The sequence below is a fragment of the Epinephelus fuscoguttatus genome, linkage group LG17 (genome assembly GCF_011397635.1).
Source record: "Epinephelus fuscoguttatus linkage group LG17, E.fuscoguttatus.final_Chr_v1".
Lineage (NCBI taxonomy): Eukaryota > Metazoa > Chordata > Actinopteri > Perciformes > Serranidae > Epinephelus > Epinephelus fuscoguttatus.
In genome coordinates, this window is record NC_064768.1 from 23,315,426 (window position 1) to 23,334,599 (window position 19,174).

The 19,174-nt window shown below is 41.6% G+C and overlaps 1 protein-coding gene across 1 annotated transcript in view; it reads right to left on the minus strand.

The window, feature by feature from the left end:
• pard6gb (par-6 family cell polarity regulator gamma b) overlaps positions 1–18,223 on the minus strand; it is a 43,430-nt gene extending 25,207 nt beyond the window's left edge. Inside the window, exons 1-2 of the mRNA XM_049603156.1 lie at positions 17,886–18,223; positions 11,058–11,280 (exon numbers count right to left, since the gene is read on the minus strand). Coding sequence (XP_049459113.1) covers positions 11,058–11,280; positions 17,886–17,957 — 295 coding nt within the window. The 5' untranslated portion in view covers positions 17,958–18,223. The remainder of the gene's footprint in view (positions 1–11,057; positions 11,281–17,885) is intronic.
• Between the last annotated feature and the right edge of the window lie 951 nt (positions 18,224–19,174).

The following is a 19,174-nucleotide window of genomic DNA, read 5'->3' on the forward strand; positions in this document are numbered from 1 at the left end:
CCCTCGACAATTGAGTCATGCCTGAGCTCTAATGTGAAAAGAATGAGGATCGGTCCAAGCAGCTACCTAAAACAGCATTCTTGAATGTGGACCAAGATGATCAGACGGAGGAGTTGCACTGTTCTGCTGGCATCCTATCTGACAGGAACTGCACACTTTCACCACTCTGCTCAGAAAGAGGGAGAGCATAGCAGGGTAGAGACGTAACAAATAAAACAAAAGCCCAAGAAAGAAAAAAAGATGAGCTCTATCTGACAGCTGCTGTCTTCTTCTGCTTCAAGGAGCAGTAGGCAGTGAGCGGGGCCTGTTGTTTCATAGTGATCCCTTTCACTCAGCCAGCTTCATCGTCGCACAGCCTGAGGCTGCTCGCTGGTACCGAGCACAAAGACTGGAGGTAGTGGCAGCCTCAACATAACAGACCGCACTCAGACTCACTCTTAATGACTTTGATGTTGTGCAAAGAGAGCACACTGAGGCAATGCAACAAGGCAGGGCCTTTACATGGCCAAAGTAGTTCTGCTGGAATGAGGAAAAGGATGCTTTCTGCCCATTGTGGTATTTGATTACGTGGCTGGCATGCAGGTTTATAATCCACTGAAATACGCACAGAGGACAAAACAGAAAAAGCTGCACGTTGGCATGAATAAATTCTGAACCATGTATACTAAACAAGAGAGCTATTCTGTTCCAGTGTCAGAGGACTAAATCAGCTTTGGGAGGTCTGACTGGGATAAAGAGCAAACACTAATTACTGAGGTGGCTCTTCCTCTTGTATACATGGATCAAATGCTGTGGGGTCAAAGCTTTAACCTACAGCTACCATGACTGAGCACTGGCATGTTGACACATCTGCCGCACAATCCCATCTAGTGAACAGGGCATGTGGACAAGAGTACACAACACACACATACACACACATGCACCACGTGTTCTCAGAAGCCCCTTGGTGATGGTGTGAGAGTGGCCAGATGTGCTGACAATGTCCCTGCACTCGGCCACTACAACAGCACACAGACTGAGAGCAACTCAACAGAGACTGTGGCTCTTAATGTATAACAGCTGCTTTATGGATGTATAAGGAGGCATTTTACATCACATTTATGTAATTTATAAGAATAAGAATGTAATAAGAATTACAGATGCACTTATCTGATACACTGGATAGGTTGTGGCGCCGATACTGACCTTATCAGGCACATCAGGCGTCAGGCTGTGATGCAACCAATCCAGTTTCTGTGCAGTGCCATTATAAAATTCAGTGATTCTGCAATGGGTCACATTCACTCAGCCTCAGCCGAACATCCACTCACTTTTTAGCGCTTTATCCAGTATTTTTCTGTTTGATTTGATGAGGAAGAGACCTCTGCTGATAATTCAGCTCACGGTGAAAACCTTGTGACCAATGAACTTCAAAGGAATCCTAACCAGGAGTTCACTCTTGGCACATGGGAGAACTTTCACCTGGTTGCAATCTGCGATCGTCATGGCGAGACACCACTAAATCCTACACACAGCTCCTTTAAAACAAAGAGTGTCTGAAAATAAAGGTTTAAGAATTCAGGCTTCAAAAGTTCAAAACCAGGATTGAAGAAATTAGATGTCTGCTTGCAATCATATTCTTTTATAAGAGGAAATAAGAGAAACCAGACACAAACACAAGCCCATTAAACATCCTCTCCATTTCAACATTTGGATTGTAAACCATTTCAGGCATTAAACTCTGACCATGACAGCAGAGTGTCTGTTTCACAGACTAGTTATTCAGCCTTATGTTATCTCTTTGATCATTAGGAACCACATTCCATGCAAAACCCTGGAAAAAAAGTGTGTTGAGCGCGGCTGATGATTGACCAGAGCTCCAGCGTGACTCCATAGTTAGAAAGCTCAGGTCAGGTCTGGTTTAGGTCAAGGTTCTACCCATCATCCATATCTCTATATTAGAAATGGGCATTTTAAGTAGTTTCCATATTCAAGTACTCCAGTGACGAGTGACTAGTACACTAAAACGTATTATATTTTTTTTGCTCAAGCTGCATTCAACTCTTCCACAACAGTTCTCGGTGTAAATGACACCTTTCTTTTCTCAGCCTGCCGAGCTTTGTTCTGTTAACAACACATTTCTGATCTCACTGAGGCACAAAGAAAAAAGAGAGACAGCCAAGTGTGGGAAGTCGGCAAAGTGCAGACAGTCGGGGCAGCCGTAGAAATACAATAACGCCAGCATTTATTTGATCTCCAAGCAACTGTGCGATCCAAGCTGTTGCGAAACAGCGCTGGTCTGGATGTCAGCTTTTACTGCCGTAGCTGCTGTTTTACTGTGGCGTTTTTTTCTATTTGTGCTGTGGTGCCACATCTCTCTTTAGTTTGGCAGATGTTAATACCCGGCCCTCTAGTTTTCACAGGTGTGGAGAGCGGTCGGTTTGCCGGGGCTGAAAACCCCCTGTACTCAGCATGTTAGATACGAAGCCACACAGACACGACCTTGGCCTACCTCGTATGCTCTATTTATTTAAACTTTTAGCCCTTTGACAAACAGGGGTCTCTTCTCTTTGTTGAAAGTTTAGTCTGTGTGCAGGCCACTGGCACTGTCTACAAAAACAACTCCATTTCCCCCCCCAAAATTGAGCTTTCAAAAGCAGGCCTGTGTTTTGCTTGGATCAGGAAAGTTTTCTTGTCGACCATCAGTGTAATTACAGGTAAAATATAAACTGACTTTAAAGGGGCAGTGTGTAAGATTTAGGGGGTATTTAGTGGCATCTAGCATCTAGGTTGGGATTTCTTCAGTATTCATCATGCAGGAGGTTTTTACTGGGAGCTGAATCATCTGCAGAGGTCTCATCCTCTCCAAAACAAACAGACTAGGTGATTAAAACAGGTAAAAACACTGAATAAAGAAGTTAAAGGTTACAAATCAGTGAGTAAGTTTAAATGCACATAACATTTTGGGTTTTGCCCTACTGAGCTGTTTACATGACTAATTCCAATAATACTCCCATTTAGATTCAGCCGTGCTCCCTATGCACGTATAAACGTCTCATTCTAAGGTACCGAAAACACAACAATTCTTATTTTCAGGTGATTATAGACTAAAAACAATACATGCTTTCATAATCCATTTCTGCCAATATATCCCCCTAAATCCTACACACTGGACCTTTAATACCCATGTCCTTACTTGAACCCTGCTTGTGCTCCACTGTGCACAGAATCATAAAAGACTATTATCAAGATTATTACAGTCATTACAGTACAGTAGTGTGGGAAATTAGTAGCTACACACCAACGCCTGCTAAGATTGTGTCAGACCGTGCCAGCTCTAAAAGCCTTTTAGCGCATTAACAGCCTTCATTCACGGCCGCACTCCAGAAATAGATTTGTGGGAACAGATTAGATATATTCTAATGTTTTCACCACTAACAGAGATCGTTTACGGTATGTCTTTAATCTTTTATCAGTAAAAGTTGCTGGTGAAATGTGGAAATTCTAAAGTCAGTGGCTGGTTTCCTGTCCGAGTTATCTTGCCTAAATAACTATGTAGGCAGTGTTCCCTCCCTCTTATCTATATCCTAATTTGCATCATTTTGCACAAGAGGCAGAGTATGAATGAACAGTTAGTACTCTTCCAGTAGTTTCCCTCGATAAACACTATAAACCTTTGACAAAACGTCAGAGTACCTCTCTGAATAACTTCAACATGTGCCTCTGATCACAATGTCCAGGAACCAAATGCACTAAACAGGAAGCTAAAAGCTGAGTCAATATAAGGGTGCATGGGTTAGAATATCCTATCATTTCTCTCTGGATGAACACGTAGAAACTCACACAGCAATTAAAGGTGCAGAAATGTACATGTGACCCCGCTCTCACATCAATCATCAGTTGACCACGCATGACTAAACCACTACAATCACACACACCCACACATTCAACCAGACGAGGAGTCCACCTCCGCATACAGAGCTGGTTCGCTCACTCCCCTTTGCTCGCAGATCTTTTGATGCGTCCCATTTCTTCTCATCACTTACTCGCCTCCTCCCCCCTCCCCCCTCCTGATTGTGCCTTCATGAGAGATGTAGAAGTGTCCCGGTGCAAAACTCCCCCCTGTGAGGTGACTACCCTCCCCCTCTGTCTACAAACTGATATTTTTCACCACAGGTTTTGACACCGTCGGCTCCTAAGGTCACCTTGTGTAAAGCTTGAAATTAAAACAGTAGAGGCTGCAGATGTAACGCAGCATTAAACTGGACTAATCTTTATTTTACTACTAATGGGAGCACTGGGACAAATCCAAGTCGAAGATAAGTTTTCTCTCCATCTATTATTTGTGTTAATCATTACATTACAAACAGACTGGCTCCCTGGGATTTAAGTTATTACATAAACGGCTTAATATAAAGGCTCCTTTCTGCTGCGTGTTCAACCAGATAAGAGGCATTTTCTATTTTTAAACATTTTATCAATTTGCATCTAATGGAGTGCACCATGCTGATGTGAAACAGATCCAAACTGAGCTCAAAACACCTACTAATAGCTTTGCATTGCTGACAAAGTAAGACTTGCTGAGTAGCTGCCAATAAGAGTCCTTTAGAGGATGATCTCATAAGAGGATATCACTCAGTTAATCACAGTACCAATGGACATTTCTAATTTATCTAAATTGGGCAACTTTTAAGTCAGTGGAAGATGTGAGAAAGAATCTCCATCTACAACTGTGTACAGACACAGCTAGGAGTAATGGCAAGACAAAGCAACAGATTTCTTAAAAATAAAAGTGAGTTACTCCAAAATGTAGAGAGGCATTGTGGCCGTTTCAATCTCAAGTTTTTACTTTAAGACTACAACAATTCCTCTGTCCTTTTTTCGAGCAACTCTACCCATGTTTTATTTTTTTTTAACTTAATTTATTGGATTTCTACCGAGTTTCAAATAAGGCTGTAAATCATTATAAAACAGAAGATCAAAGAAAAGACACAGAACACTTTACGAGAACGTAAATACGAACTGAATCGGTCACCTGTGAGAACTAAGAAATCATGTAGTAACAGGGCAACTGTAAAAGTTAACATCTAAGGCCTTGTTTACACGGATACCGATACAAATAAAAATGGATTTTTATTTATCCCGTATCAAAAAAATTCTGGGTTTACAGATCAATAACGATATCCCTGTTTACACGAAAACACAAAAACGGCAGCTTTTTGCTGCAATTAGCATACCAGGCCAGTAGGTGGCGATATGCCATATGTCAAACACCATACAATAACATCCTGCGCGTGCACAGTGATTTGTTTCCCTATCTGTGTTAGTGATAAAAACAATGATAAACTACTTTTTAACCTTATGTTGCATAGTTAGCTGCTATGCACTTACTAATATTGGGCACAGCAGACGTCTTTGTGCACCGATGTAGCAGTGATGTTGATGCAGCAGTGCTAAGTTCATTTGTAAGCTCGTAAGTAGTCCCAAAAGTGCTAACAAAACTTAAACAACCTGGCATATATCTGCCACTGTTGTTGAGGTTCCCGGGCGCCTAATGAGCATGCACGAACTGGGTTGCAACATTATCGTTTTCCAAAATCTCCGTCTATCCCGTTTACATGTCTCCATAAAAACAGATATTTTTAAAAACCCTCACTTTTGAAAATCTCTGTTGTCGTGTAGAAAAACGCCAGTTATGTGTAAATGACAGGTGCAAATGCAAAGATAAATACCCATTTTCAGAAATATATACCGAACCGTATAAACAGGCCCTAAATGTGTGTTTTACTCGGCAACAATAAAACACGAAATGAATCATTTTACTAGATTAGTTAGGGACTAAGAGTTTGTTCATCTGGGATGATAGTGAAATTCAATTTATTAGCATATGCAAAAAATGGTACCCATGTCGTCTTGAAACTAGCGAAGGATCTTCTCAGCGTACACCTAATTGTGTGGAAGATATCTCTAATCTGAGAGTGATGGGTCGGTTGGTGGAGCAGGCGATTTGAACTTGGCAAGAATCAGAGGTCTTGACAAAGGAGTTGCAAAAGCTACAAAGTTGTGCATATAATTTGATATTGCAGATGACTCCAAATAAGGCAGTAACTGCAGATAGTTTGACAGAGACAACTAACTAAATATTTCTACTCAAAAGTTATGCAGAGAGAGGCATGTCAAAAGTATGTGGATAGAGGTCGCTTGTGTTTTAAGTATCAGTGCACTTCCTGGTTGAAAAGGGTGTTATTCTTTAATTTCCTCTTGCTCTGACTGAAGACAAGCACTGTGCAATCGTCTACACCCACAGGATATTGTATGTTGTTAGGAATTAACCACAAAGTGCAAGCCTCTGTTCTGCAGGTGAAGTCATCATTAAACAAGCCGCCATCATCCCCCACAGGGAGTAACAGGTATCATCGGCTGGATTATTGCTGTGTCGCCACACAACTGCCGCACGTGCTCCAGTGATCTCACCAACAATGGCAGTCTAAGCCCAGAAGGGGGTGTCAGGTAGATGAAAGAGATGTGTTATAATACCTATTGTTATGTGGACAAATGTACACACATGCAGCCAGTCACAGAAACGTGCTGCTTGTCTGATCCTACTGAGAAAATGAAATACAAAGGATGTAAGGTTAGTAAATTTTCTTTCTTCCTTTCCAGCTTTCTCTGATTCAAATTTGAAGACCCCTCCTCTCCTAGTTTTCCTTTTAAATCCCCCCTTTTCCCTCCCATCTCTCAGTGTGTTTCATCTTTAACTCTTATAAAAGCCTTTTTGTACAATGTATCCATGAACTTGGGGGGTTTCACATCCTGTTCTATGTGACATCTTTGAAAAAAGGCAAGTTTTAATCATTGTAACAACTTTTCAAATTTACTGTGAGGTGACTTTTTTTGCTTTTCAGTGCAAATAGAAAGAGACATATAAACTTTATGGGCTGAGCTGTCAGGGGAGCGGCCCAATTAAAAGTTTTTTTCCCCTTCACGCTCATATGCATGTCAAAGAGCAGTCCAGTTTAAGTTACTACACAAAATGTCCCTTCTGTGGCTGAGGAGTGAGTCACAGTGTCTTTATATGTGTGTGTGAAGTCTTTTCTTTCATCTGGGGTGGTCTCCTGACCGAGACAGTGAAGACACACGGTGACACCACTAATGACCTGTACTAACAGGCTGGCACTGACTGATACAGTCATTATCACACACACACACACACACACTTTCTCGTGCATGTAGCATACTGGGTGCGGGTCAGCTCTTCTGAGACATGAGGTACTCACAGTAAAACACACACCTCTTTGTCTGGCGACGAACAATAGACTGCAGTGAGGCTGGAGATGCTCAGACTGCCTCAGCATCAGTCACAACAGTGCACATTCCCGTAAACCACATCACCATGTCAGCAGTGTGTTTACACCACAACAAAAACAACAATACTACAACCAGTAATGACTTTAGTTGTTCTTTTATCTCAGACATGTTAGCATGTCACATACCTTGACATGTTTCGGTGGAAACTTTTTGACAGGACGGTCACGCCTCTCTAATATCGGCTGATTGACAGATCAGCTGATAAAGACGCGTCACAACCACCACCAAGTGACACTTCTGAGGAAGGCGGAAGTTTCCACCGAAACATGTCAAGGTATGTCACATCCCAACATGTCTGAGATAAAGGAACAACTAAAGTCATTATCAGAAACTAAAGACATAATGAACACCATTGAACTACTACAACCAGTGGTGTGGTGGTAGCTGGATGGATAGAGGGTATACTCTACTATTATTCTTATGTATCCTATCTATTATACAGTATATTCCAAAGGCTTTTTGGTTGACATGTGGGTACATGGTAAACGGCCAGAAAAAAAGGTGGGCATACTCCATATACCTGCGTATACCTTCCACCACACCACTGACTACAACACTACATAGATCCCATTGTAGAAGTGTCAGTTCCTCTGGTGCTTTGAGGCATTTTTGTATTCCAGAAAGTATCATAAAGGGAACACAGGACATAAAAGGGATGTGACACAGGTAAAGACCCATCTCATGGAACAGGGACAACCACGCTGAATGTAAAAGACGGATATGGGTGACATCTCACAGAAAAAAGGCAGGGGCAGAATCCTTGCATGTACAGGTGTGAACCACCAAAACACAAACTATGGGGCTCAGAAATCTATTATGACATTATTTTAAATCACTTAAAGGAACTAACAAGAGCGCAAACAGCGCAACAATGACAAAAGTACTTACAGAACTAATGGACTTAACCTGGGGGGAACTGGTGGGTGGATATTACGCTTTCGCTGCTATGCCCTCCTGATATCAGCACTGACCGCCATATGAGCGCAGTGCAGAGGTGATTAGCTAGCCAGTCAAATACACACACACACTTGCATGCAATAATGTGCTTGCACGGACGGGCCGTCTACTACCATAACAATGAACAGAGAAGCTGAGATTACAACACACACAGAGGTAGCGTGACTTCATTCTCTGCTCAGGACGCCATTACTCTACTGTATCTTTACATAGCAAATGGTTGTTTATTGCTATATTAATGCGCTGAATATCGCACACAGCACATAGCTAATTGGCAAGGCCATCAAGTACTTAGACAATTGATCAGAAGACAAGATGCATCACAGTCTTGCCGCCTTATCGCCCCTGCTAGACAATTTTCTGGTGGAAAATTTGCATGCTACGTTAACAGTGCAAGAACAAGGTTACCATAAAATAAATGTTACATATTCCCTTTTAAACAAAAAGAGGAGAAATAAGAGAAAGGAAACTTATGGGCATGCTGTCTTTGCACTGAGAGATGCCGACTAAAGACATACATATTAATTTGTGCGTCAAAAGTTCCCAGACAATGAAAAAAATTTACCCAACAATAAAAACCTAGTTAATTCCACATTTTAATTTCTACATTTGATATCTTTGGCTGATGTCATATCAGTCATTGTACAGAGTTCATTCAGCTGCAGCCGTCTGAGCTCTCAAGATAGTGAATCACACAATGAAAACGTCAGGTGGGGCCTCTTCAATATCCAAACCTCATTTCTTACTGGAAATATGCAACAAGATAACTCACGGCGCGGTAGCCAGCTTTTGTATTTGAACCACTGGACGACAATTAAAACAATACCCTGGAGTGTACATGTTCATTACACAAATGAACGAGGTGCATTCCAGGGAGGATTGAGGGTATGAATAGATGTGAATAGTGATAGATTCATTTGTATGCTCGCTGGCTGGCTGGCAGGCAGTCAAGGCCCACTCCAGACTTGGGATCAATGAGAGCGAGATTGAGAGGGAAAGAGAGAGAGAGACGAGGACTGGTTCCCATTCAGGGTACCGTGCTGTTGTCTTTGAACAAATACACACTCATATGCACACACACACACACACACACACAAACACAAACGGAGGGAGCTCAGTAAGGAGTCTCTCTTTTCATGCAGATCTTTTGTCTCTTAGTAATGTCTGGTATGCCGGGATACAGGCTTTGCTCAATGACCTGATTTCTATGGGGCTGCCAAGGCACCGGCCTGTGTGCATGTGTGTGTGTGTGTGTTTTCATCTGCCTGCGAGCCCTTCCTCTGGATAAGACACAGGACTTAGCCAGGCAGACAGACAGAGACTGAGACGATCCAGCCAATAAGAGGGCAGGAAACACAAAAACACACACACAGACATACACACACACACACACAGAAAGCCTTGCATGAAGTAAACAAAAAGGCCTTGAGTTCCCAGAGAGGGAAGAGAGGCATAATTGGATGAGGAAATATTATGTGGGGAAACTCGATTCGAGTCAGCACGATAATTGCAGCCCAAGATGCAGTTATTGCAAGAGATCATTGTTTTATAGGTTTACCAGCTGAAAACTAATATCCATCCAATGTTCATTTAAACTAACAACCAGCTCCAAGAGACAATGTTTATAATTATAATGTTGGAGAAAAAGACCCAGTGAGCTTGATTCCTCCTTCCAGAAGTATTTCACTGCTGGGAAGATGGTCATCTCATAAAACTAGGTTGTCAATGCAGCAGAAAGACGCAAATACTTTTGAAATTGGTGCTACGTGACCAGAGAAAACCATAAACAAGGAATGTGGCATTCGGTGTTGCTCAAGAGGGTGAAAACCTACAACTACCAGAATGCACAGCGCTGCACAGGACTAATAAATGCTCCTGCTTATGGGTGACGTAATGTGAGCTTGGCTGTTGGACACAATAGTGGCCAAGTGGTGACAAATGATCTTGTATTACTACTTAACGGTAAGCTAAAACATGTAAATAGCAGGTAAATAATCAAGCTTAAAGATACATACAACAGCATCTAAGGAAATATCTTGTATATGTGCAATATTTCACGACTACGAGCAATACTTTATTGTACTTGTACTGTCTGCGTGTCTGAACTGCTGTATGTGTCCACTGAAGACACCTGATTTCGTTGTACGGCTGTGCAGTGACAATAAATGCACTGACTGATTGACAGTAACAGAATCGTGGTTTATATTTGATCATCGCTGCCTTGTTTTACAATTTGATGTCATTTTTTCCAACCTTTGTTTTCACTGTGCTGGAAATAGTATAGCACTGTCCACATACTCCTGCTATTACAGCTAAACAGTGCACTAAAATTTGTTTCTGACAACATTTTAGGCGAGAAAAAGGCAATACAGTAACAGAATCTTGGCTTATATTTGATCAGCACTGCCTAGTTTTACCATTTCATTACAGTTTGGTCTTAGTTTGAGAGAGAAAGGAGCGGGTCAGTGTCTTCACCCACTTCTATAATCTTCGTGTCTGCAGTGGCGGGCAATACGAAAATGCCACATTATGCAAGATGCAAAATGCATCATCTGGCAGAGTTTTGCTGAGAAGGGAGCAGGGAGATCTGGGTACTGGTTCAATGAAGAGATGTTTACCACAGTTCGTGTACACATACTATCCACATTGTTGTAATGCAATGCTGGTTGGATATCAGTTAAGTATCCCTTTAATTATTAAAAGAAAGAGCCACAAGGAAGTCATACTGTCTTAAGGACTGTCAGACAACATACCTTGTCTCTGTATGAAGATCCTGAGCAGTGGATGAGCCGTTGACACCGCCTTGCAGAAGTTGTCATCGTTGTTGATTGGCAGCAAATCACCGTGGACGTCAGCATAGCCTATCATCACCTCCATATTGGCGATGCGGTGAATGTGCAGGATGAGCTTGTAAAACTCCTCGAACTTGCCGGGCTTGACCCGGTCCACTGAGAACCGGCGAAATTCTGCCCCATACTGCAGAGAGGGGAAGATCAAAAGAGAGGGTCATTAAAAAGGACAGTTGCCAAACAGAAAGAGGAAGCCGGGATGTCAGACCTCTTGCATTTATCTAAACTATCTGACTGGCACACATTAAACTAACAGGGTGGAAGTCCGCTGAGCTCTGTCACAGCTGTGGTCATGACCTTATGTACAAAATGGAACAGGGGAAGCTGTTTCCAAGCACTAACTGAATTAGCTGTAATCCTTTTCAAAACTGGTTTCAAAGCAGCCAAAGCATACACATACATTTACATATTACACTCACACAAGCAAATAGGAAGAGTTTGATATTTGCAGACAAATACAGCCAATGTTATTGACAGCATAGCAAATTGGCAACATTTAACAACACCTAAATAAATGAATTCAAAATAAGAGCCTCTGCATATGAAAGACTGTTAAATCAGTGTTTTATGACTGAAGTGGGCCACCTCGTCTAAAACACCGCTACTAACATAAAAAAAAATGTACATGCTTTTATGTAATGAGACAATAAACTCCAGGGGAAAAGAGAGGGGTGCGTTTGAAACAATAAATACCATATATTATTGAATGTTATCGCACTAAAATGATCAAACCCACATTGACATCAGTAATTTTGCGGGGTTGTGATGCTCAAATAAATGCATCCACTGATTTACAAATTTGTCTTTCACAATGTAAATCTATGGGAAAAAAGTCTTTTTGGGCCCAATGTAGGGATGTTCCTACCGACTAATGTCTCTCGTATTTAAATTAAGGTTCAAACTTAAACCAGTAGTCAGTCTTCAAGTAAGACAACAGTAAAAACTGAGCACAATTTAATCTATAAGTTTAAACACTGTCTGAAATATATTGTGTCTATTATACTTTTTAAAATTTTATTTATCTTATTTATTTACAAGGACAACGCACATTAATCAACATTTCTGTAAATGTGCCAGTGTTAGCCAGCTGGCTAATTTTCAACTGCAGTCCTTTGGCAAGATGTTTTGAAACCAATGAAAGGATAAAGATTCACAGGTCAATTCACTGGACAAAGACAGTATAAAGACTTAGCACTACAGCAGTTAGAAATCGTCAACATAGAAAAGAAGCCATGCGAAGCAGCAAGCAACAGCAGAGCACCAGTACAACACAATAACACAACAACAACAAACAGCATGTTAGCACAAACAGACATGCAAGCAACCCAAAGCCCCAACACCAAATTAGCATTACATTCAGACACACAAAGCAGCCCTTGGAAATAATTAATCACATTTTTCAATGACCAAATCGTATTTTAAACGGCGCTGAAATGTGTGACACTTTCCCCTACAACATGTCAACAACTCAATAAATAAAAGTTAACAGATAACATTTATTGAAAGCAATATTCTTGGGGGAAATAAATCTTTAGGAAAACTCCCTGAGTACTAGAATGGCATTTTTGTTGGTTTAACCAGCTAGTATTTTGGGTGCAGCCGACTGACAGTAGCAACGTTTAATCAACTAGTCAACAAACTGCCCAATAGCATTACATGACGAACCCCAAAGTTGTATTACGACAGTTTGCCCATAATGTGAGCTTGGCTTCAAAGCCTGGTGCTGTTCTTGGGGGCTTGGTGTGTTTAGACCCTCATCCACACACTTGACTGATAACAAAATGAGATGCATCAGGATGTAGATGGCTAACCACCTCAGCTTAACAATTTCCTGTTGGAAACCCTGCAGCTCCATGTCACACTGCATGCCAAAATACAAAACAAATGCCAGTTGCACATCACATGTAACTTTGACAAAGAGCAGGAAAAAAGGAACAATAGAACAATACAGGTGGATGAGTCAGCTGTCTCAGTATATATAAATGACAGTGGCTGGCAGCTCCGCCTCCCACCCACCGTTAACGCTCAAGAGCACAGACTTGAACAATTGTGCTACAGCTTTCCCGGCTAGGTCGCCGAACCACCAATGAGAGCACGGCTGAGGGTCACTGCGGGGTCATCATGTGACTCATAGACAAGAATGGACTTGAGGAGCAGAGATACAACCGAGGCACAAAAGCTCCATAAACCACAACAACACACAATTGCAGCAGCCCTGGAGTCTGAATCACAGTGGTGATTTGTAGATGAAGGTGCAGTTTGTAACTGTAATCATCAGCTCACAGCGGAGGGAAGCTGACAGCAGAGGAGATGATGATCATGGAGAAGGAGGAGGAGGAGGAGGAGGAGGAGGAGGAGGAGGAGGAGGAGGAGGGAAGGAGGGAAAGGAAAACTGCTGACAGAGAAGCAGAAAAGAGTAGCAGTGTTGACTGGGAGGAGAAGAAGAAGAGCGGGGGATACATTAACCAGCTCTGTAATTAGAAGATGACATATGAATTTAAGAGGAGGCGTGTTAGGGGACGAGGGGGATGCCAGGCGGCTGTGTAGTTTGCTGCCAGATTCACTGAAGGCAACAAAGGCACATGTGAACTCCAATTTTCAAAGCGTAACTTGGATTCCAGCTTATAAAACTCAACCTACATTAAAAAAAATGGCACAAGAAGTTGACTAACGGGTTTGACAGTCCTCAGTAGGCGTCCTTCACATTTAGAAAAGTGAAACCTACACATGGCTGAACTGTAATTAACACTGTAAGACTTAAACATGTCACACTTGACTTACCTAATAATTACACTTCTGCGTATCAGTAAAATCGTTCACTGCATTGAACCTGAATGTTCTTTTGGCACCGCGGTCTGTGTTCAGTCTGAACAATCTGTTTTCACAAGCAGAACGCAGGGCCCTGTGGTATGAACAAGTCTGAACACAGAACGATTAATCACGGGGCCTCGAAGCTAAACCTAAGAATACATCACTACAAACGTGACATCACCTGTCCTCCCAGCCTATCAGGGCGAGCTGATGTCAACAGGTTGAAACACGTCTGGAAACACTGAACTCTGAAACACTGGAGAAAAGGGAACATAGCTGACTTCTGTCTAGAGCAAGGGGATGTGGAGAAAATCAAATATTATATTTTTGACCAAACACCTCGACGATATTGTATTAATAATATTGGATTAATAAATAATCAGTGCTGTCGATATAGGCCTAATGACTAAGTTGGAAAAAGAAAACAATACAACAGCTAGAACAGTCTGGTAAGTTCAGAAAAAATACATCATTTTAGTGTAACACAGCCTTTAAAACCAGGGAAAGACAACACTTACTGTATCACAATACCCAAAATCTGAGACAATATCTCGTCTCATATGACAATATTGATCTGATATCAATATACTGCCCAGCCCTACTTCCGTCTTTTGGATTTGTCCTTGCGCAATATTCCACAAGTCGGGGACAACTCACCTGAGAAATACCAACATGATCTTGGCATTATACAGATGAATAAATATGTAACATGATCTACAGCTTATTGTGGAATGTATCAGGCCAGTGTTGTAGTCAAGACCACCTAAACTGAGATCAAGTTCCAGAGTGTATCGAGACTTAGGACGCATTCACACTGGCGCTATTTGGCCGCTTTAAAAAAAAACCCCTGGTCCGCTTCCACGGATAGTTCGGTTTGTTTGGAGTGGTGTGAACGCTCATTTGAACTCTGGTGCGGACCAAACAAGCGAACCCTGGTCCACTTGAAAACTGGGGGTCTCGGTTTACTTGCAAGTGAACCCTGGTGCGGTTCGCTTACAGGGGGAAATGCAAATGGACCATCCAGCGAACCAAAGAGAGGAAGTGAACCAAAGAGAGGAAGTGACGTAGAGCACAGTGCATTTTGGGTAGAAAAAAAAAACAAAGCCAACAGCGTGAACTGGTAGAAGCAGTTTTTAAATTGTTTAGCAAGAGGATGGCGGCATGATTTAATTGGTCGCCGGATCAATGTCGCATCAAGGTGAAAATAAACTGCAACAGCAATATATTAAGGTCCATAACTGAAGGGGATGGATTCCCGTTTTCAGTCCTGGCCAATCGATGAGCCGGTTTGGTCCACTTTATAAAGTGTAGTGTGAAAGTGAACCGAACCAAATGAGGGTGTGAAACTTTTCGGCATTCCCCGCCCAATTGAGCTGAGTCCCCCGGACTATCCTGGTGTGAATGCACCCTAAGACAAGACTTTCAGGGGTTGTGACCAAGTCAAAACCAGACCAGTGCGAGTCCTGCACTAAATGACACACATGCAATAAAATGTGGAGCATGCAAATCATAGGCACTCCTAGAATTGATCTAAAAAGATCCACAAGTTTCATATAAACCCTCACAGATAGCACCCACTGTATAAATGTGTGTATGCGTAAGTGTACCATGAGAAATAAATAATCAAAAGGTGTCGCAGAGGCAAATTTTCCTTTGTTTTCTATGAGAAAGTGAACTTGTCCATCTTTATTCCACACTCCTTCTTTGCACAGAATCAAGGCTGAGTAAAAATGCGAGGCCGTGACCTTCAAAAAGCGGGCTTGGGATTGATCTTGAGTGCTACAGGTACAGATCAGGCTTCAAGCAAATATCCTGATTACTTTTTATCTAAAATAAAAAGTACTTGACAATCTGGTTGAGTCAAGGTAAATGCAAAGGGAGTGAGGGAAAAAAAATCCCACCCCACCCCCAACATCCCTCCACACTCTCTCTGTCCTTGATAAGAGATTAAGTGAGTGAAACCAGCTCCTGGCCGAGGCTCCACGACAGGCAGCCAGACACCTCCAGTGTTATCCCTGATAAGCTTATCACTGGAACAGTTTCCCCTGAGAAAACCAAACGCTAACCAGTGGGAACCGGGCAGCACATCACATGCACCACACTGCACGGTACGGATGACAAACACACCAACACGACACCTTGGCACACTAGTGGATGTGGATGCTCAACTTAAACTATCATTTGGGGAAGTGTTTTTGGGACTTAAACATATCTCTCTGGCATTACCTGATCATGTTCGGCTGTATGGAAGCTCTTACTTGGTTTTACGTGAAGATTCTCAGTCGTTCGGGTCATACAATATCTGTAAATGCTAAGTCAAAGTTTGTGCAAGTTTCTGTCTTGGTATTTTTTTTTTTTTTTTTACACCATCCATGGACATATTTTGAACATTTCAAGTACCATTTCTGGGTAGTGGCTTGAGATGAACCCCTTGTTATTTATGTCTTTTCAGCTTGCAACACATCATATGCTGTGTGTTCAGGAAATTCCCTCTTGCTGCTTTTACACATTCAAAACGAGACTCCACAGTAGTGGTGCTACATGATAAGGAATTTTTACAAGCATTCAAATGCTCTGAGTTATCATTCAGGTTTGGCCAGATGACACTTGACTAAATGTTCTAGATTTTTGCATAACAAAACCAGAGGAACAAAGTGACGTGATAAGAGTCCGGATCCAAAAAGGGAAACACGTGACGCTGTATGACAGTGAGTCAGCTGTGATGATGACGTTGTTAAACCTGTCTGTTCCGGCCCCAGCAGCTCCTGGGTTTCTTTTTTTTTTTTTTTTGTCAGTTCCACCCACAAACAATCTAAAAGCAACCACTCCTGTTTCTGTGAAACCCACCCTGCTTCACAACAACACACAACTCCTCAGTGATGGTGTATGAGCATCCTGGGATAGATTCTCACCCACCATCAGAGTATGCGTTCTCCCTAAGAAAAGACTTGAATGAGTCACCTCTTGTCCATCTCAATCTGACATGTCAAGTGTGTGATTCAGGAGCCAGTCTTTCATATGTGCGTGTACACACTCATGTGCAAACACACAGGTATGACTGCCACTCAAGATTGTCGTCACTTCACTGGAATCCGGAGAAAAATGTTGGTTAAAAGAAGTCCTTGAAAGGCTGTGGCAAAATTATAAATAGCTGACTGTTTGTTCCACTTTGTGGTCAGGATTGGACACAGTGCCGTGTGTTTATCTGGGAGGATTTTCACTCTGCCCACATGCTCTGTAAACAGATGTCAAGTTTTTGAGTTTATAGGTTGTAGCAGATCTTATCAGAGATATCAAAGCTCTAATGTTTTAATGTATCTGATGCTTTTTAAATAAGGAAAACGTGCGTAATGCATGTGAAGCCTGCTCACATGCTGTATAAATTGGTGGTCTGCATTACATAAGCCCCAAAATGAGCAGATAACTGTGGTCATTTACTTGCTGGTTAACTTAATTTATGCAGCTATTACACTGTCAGCCTTTCACCAACTCCTCAAAACAATGAGTAGGCTGAAACTATGTGGCAGCAAACCCGCAGTGAAAGCTTCTAATGTGGCAAAAACATCCGACCCAACAGATAACACCTCCTTATTGTAACAAATAGGGATTGTTAATGTCAAACCAGTTTTTCCCATCAGCTCCGTGACAGAGAGGGAAAGAGCCAAATCAGCACAATGTGCATGGTCGGAAGTAAGAAGACAATAATCAGTGCAAATTACAGAAACATCCGCATTCTGGTGCGTCCTGCTCCTGGTTCAAGAAGTAGACATGAGATTTGTGAATGAAAGGATGAATTAGTGTTAGCTGCACACAGTTTGTCCGAGCAGCTCCAGCTCCGTTACGGGACGACCATGTGAACTCATTATTTTCTGCTCAAATCCCCATTTGGAGCCCTACAAATAACAAAGCCTCAACACTCACCTTGCTTTTCACTTCCACAGCGTTACAATCCGCATTCCGCAGCGGCTGCGACTTATTAAAGCTCCGATTCATTTTTATATGGTTGCAGTTTAAAGAAAGAAAAAAAAGTTGAGCCGCCTTTGCCCGCAGAAAGAGGGGCTCTGGTCCCGGGGTTTGTGCTGTTAGATCCTCCTGCTTCGGGTCTGGTGGAGAAGTTGGAGTCTTCTTTGGTTTTATTTCACCTCCCGCAGTTTTCTTTAGGTGCGCTCCGTCAGACACAAGAGACGAGTTTACCGGAGAATAGGAGGTGAGCAAGTCGCCGCGTTGACTCGGGAGTGTGAGTTAAGTTTTGAAATGACATCAGCCCTCCCAAAAAAAAAAAAAAAAAAAAAAAAAAAAAAAGGATCCTATGAGGCCTTCATGTACGGCTCGTAATCCCCAGTATCCTGAACCAAGACCTCGTAGTAGCCCTATCGCATGTAACTTGACTTGATTTCTTTAAAAAAAACAAGAAAATGAGTAAAAATAAAAAAACAAAAAAAGAGAAGGAAAAGACTTTGAAAAAGTGCTTAAAAAATATTTTTAAAAATCCAGAGCATAATTTCAAAAAGTAATAAAAATTAAAAAAAATTTAGGCTAGTTTTCCCCTAGTTTTTTCCCTAAATTTTTTTAAAAATAATTTTCTGAATCTATTTTTTTTTTTTTTTGCAATTTGTGGGACATTTCTTATCAGGTTGCTCATTGCATTTTCCCCCATGTTTGTGAAAGAAATTGCAAAAAATTTGCTCAGGATTCAAATGAAATACTTCCGAAAGGCATCTGAAAGCAGCACAAGAAAAGTGTTGATGCACCAGGTTTCAAAGGGTTAATACAACATAAACATATATTAAGACACTGATTAAAAATAAAATAACAGTCTTGCTTGGTTTTATAAATGCAGCCATTTATATGGCACATTTTGGGATTACAAAACACTATTATTTCTGGTCTTGCATGTACAAAACAAAACGTGGGGAAGAAAAAACACAAACAAATTCCAAAAAAAATTAAAAAAACAACATCCCAAATGAACTGCTCTCACAAACAAACAAACACCTGCCAAACATTTATTTTTCTCCCAGGCTTCCTCCAGATATCTGGCTTATTTGCAGCCTATGGTCATATTGGAACAGATAAAAATGACATGAATAATTTATATAAATGAAATAGGGGAGAACAGGTTTGGTTGTCATGTTCATCAGATCTTGCTCCGCGGGGGTCACCTACAGGGTCATTTCAGATGTAAGAAACTTGACATTGAGGTCAGAAGG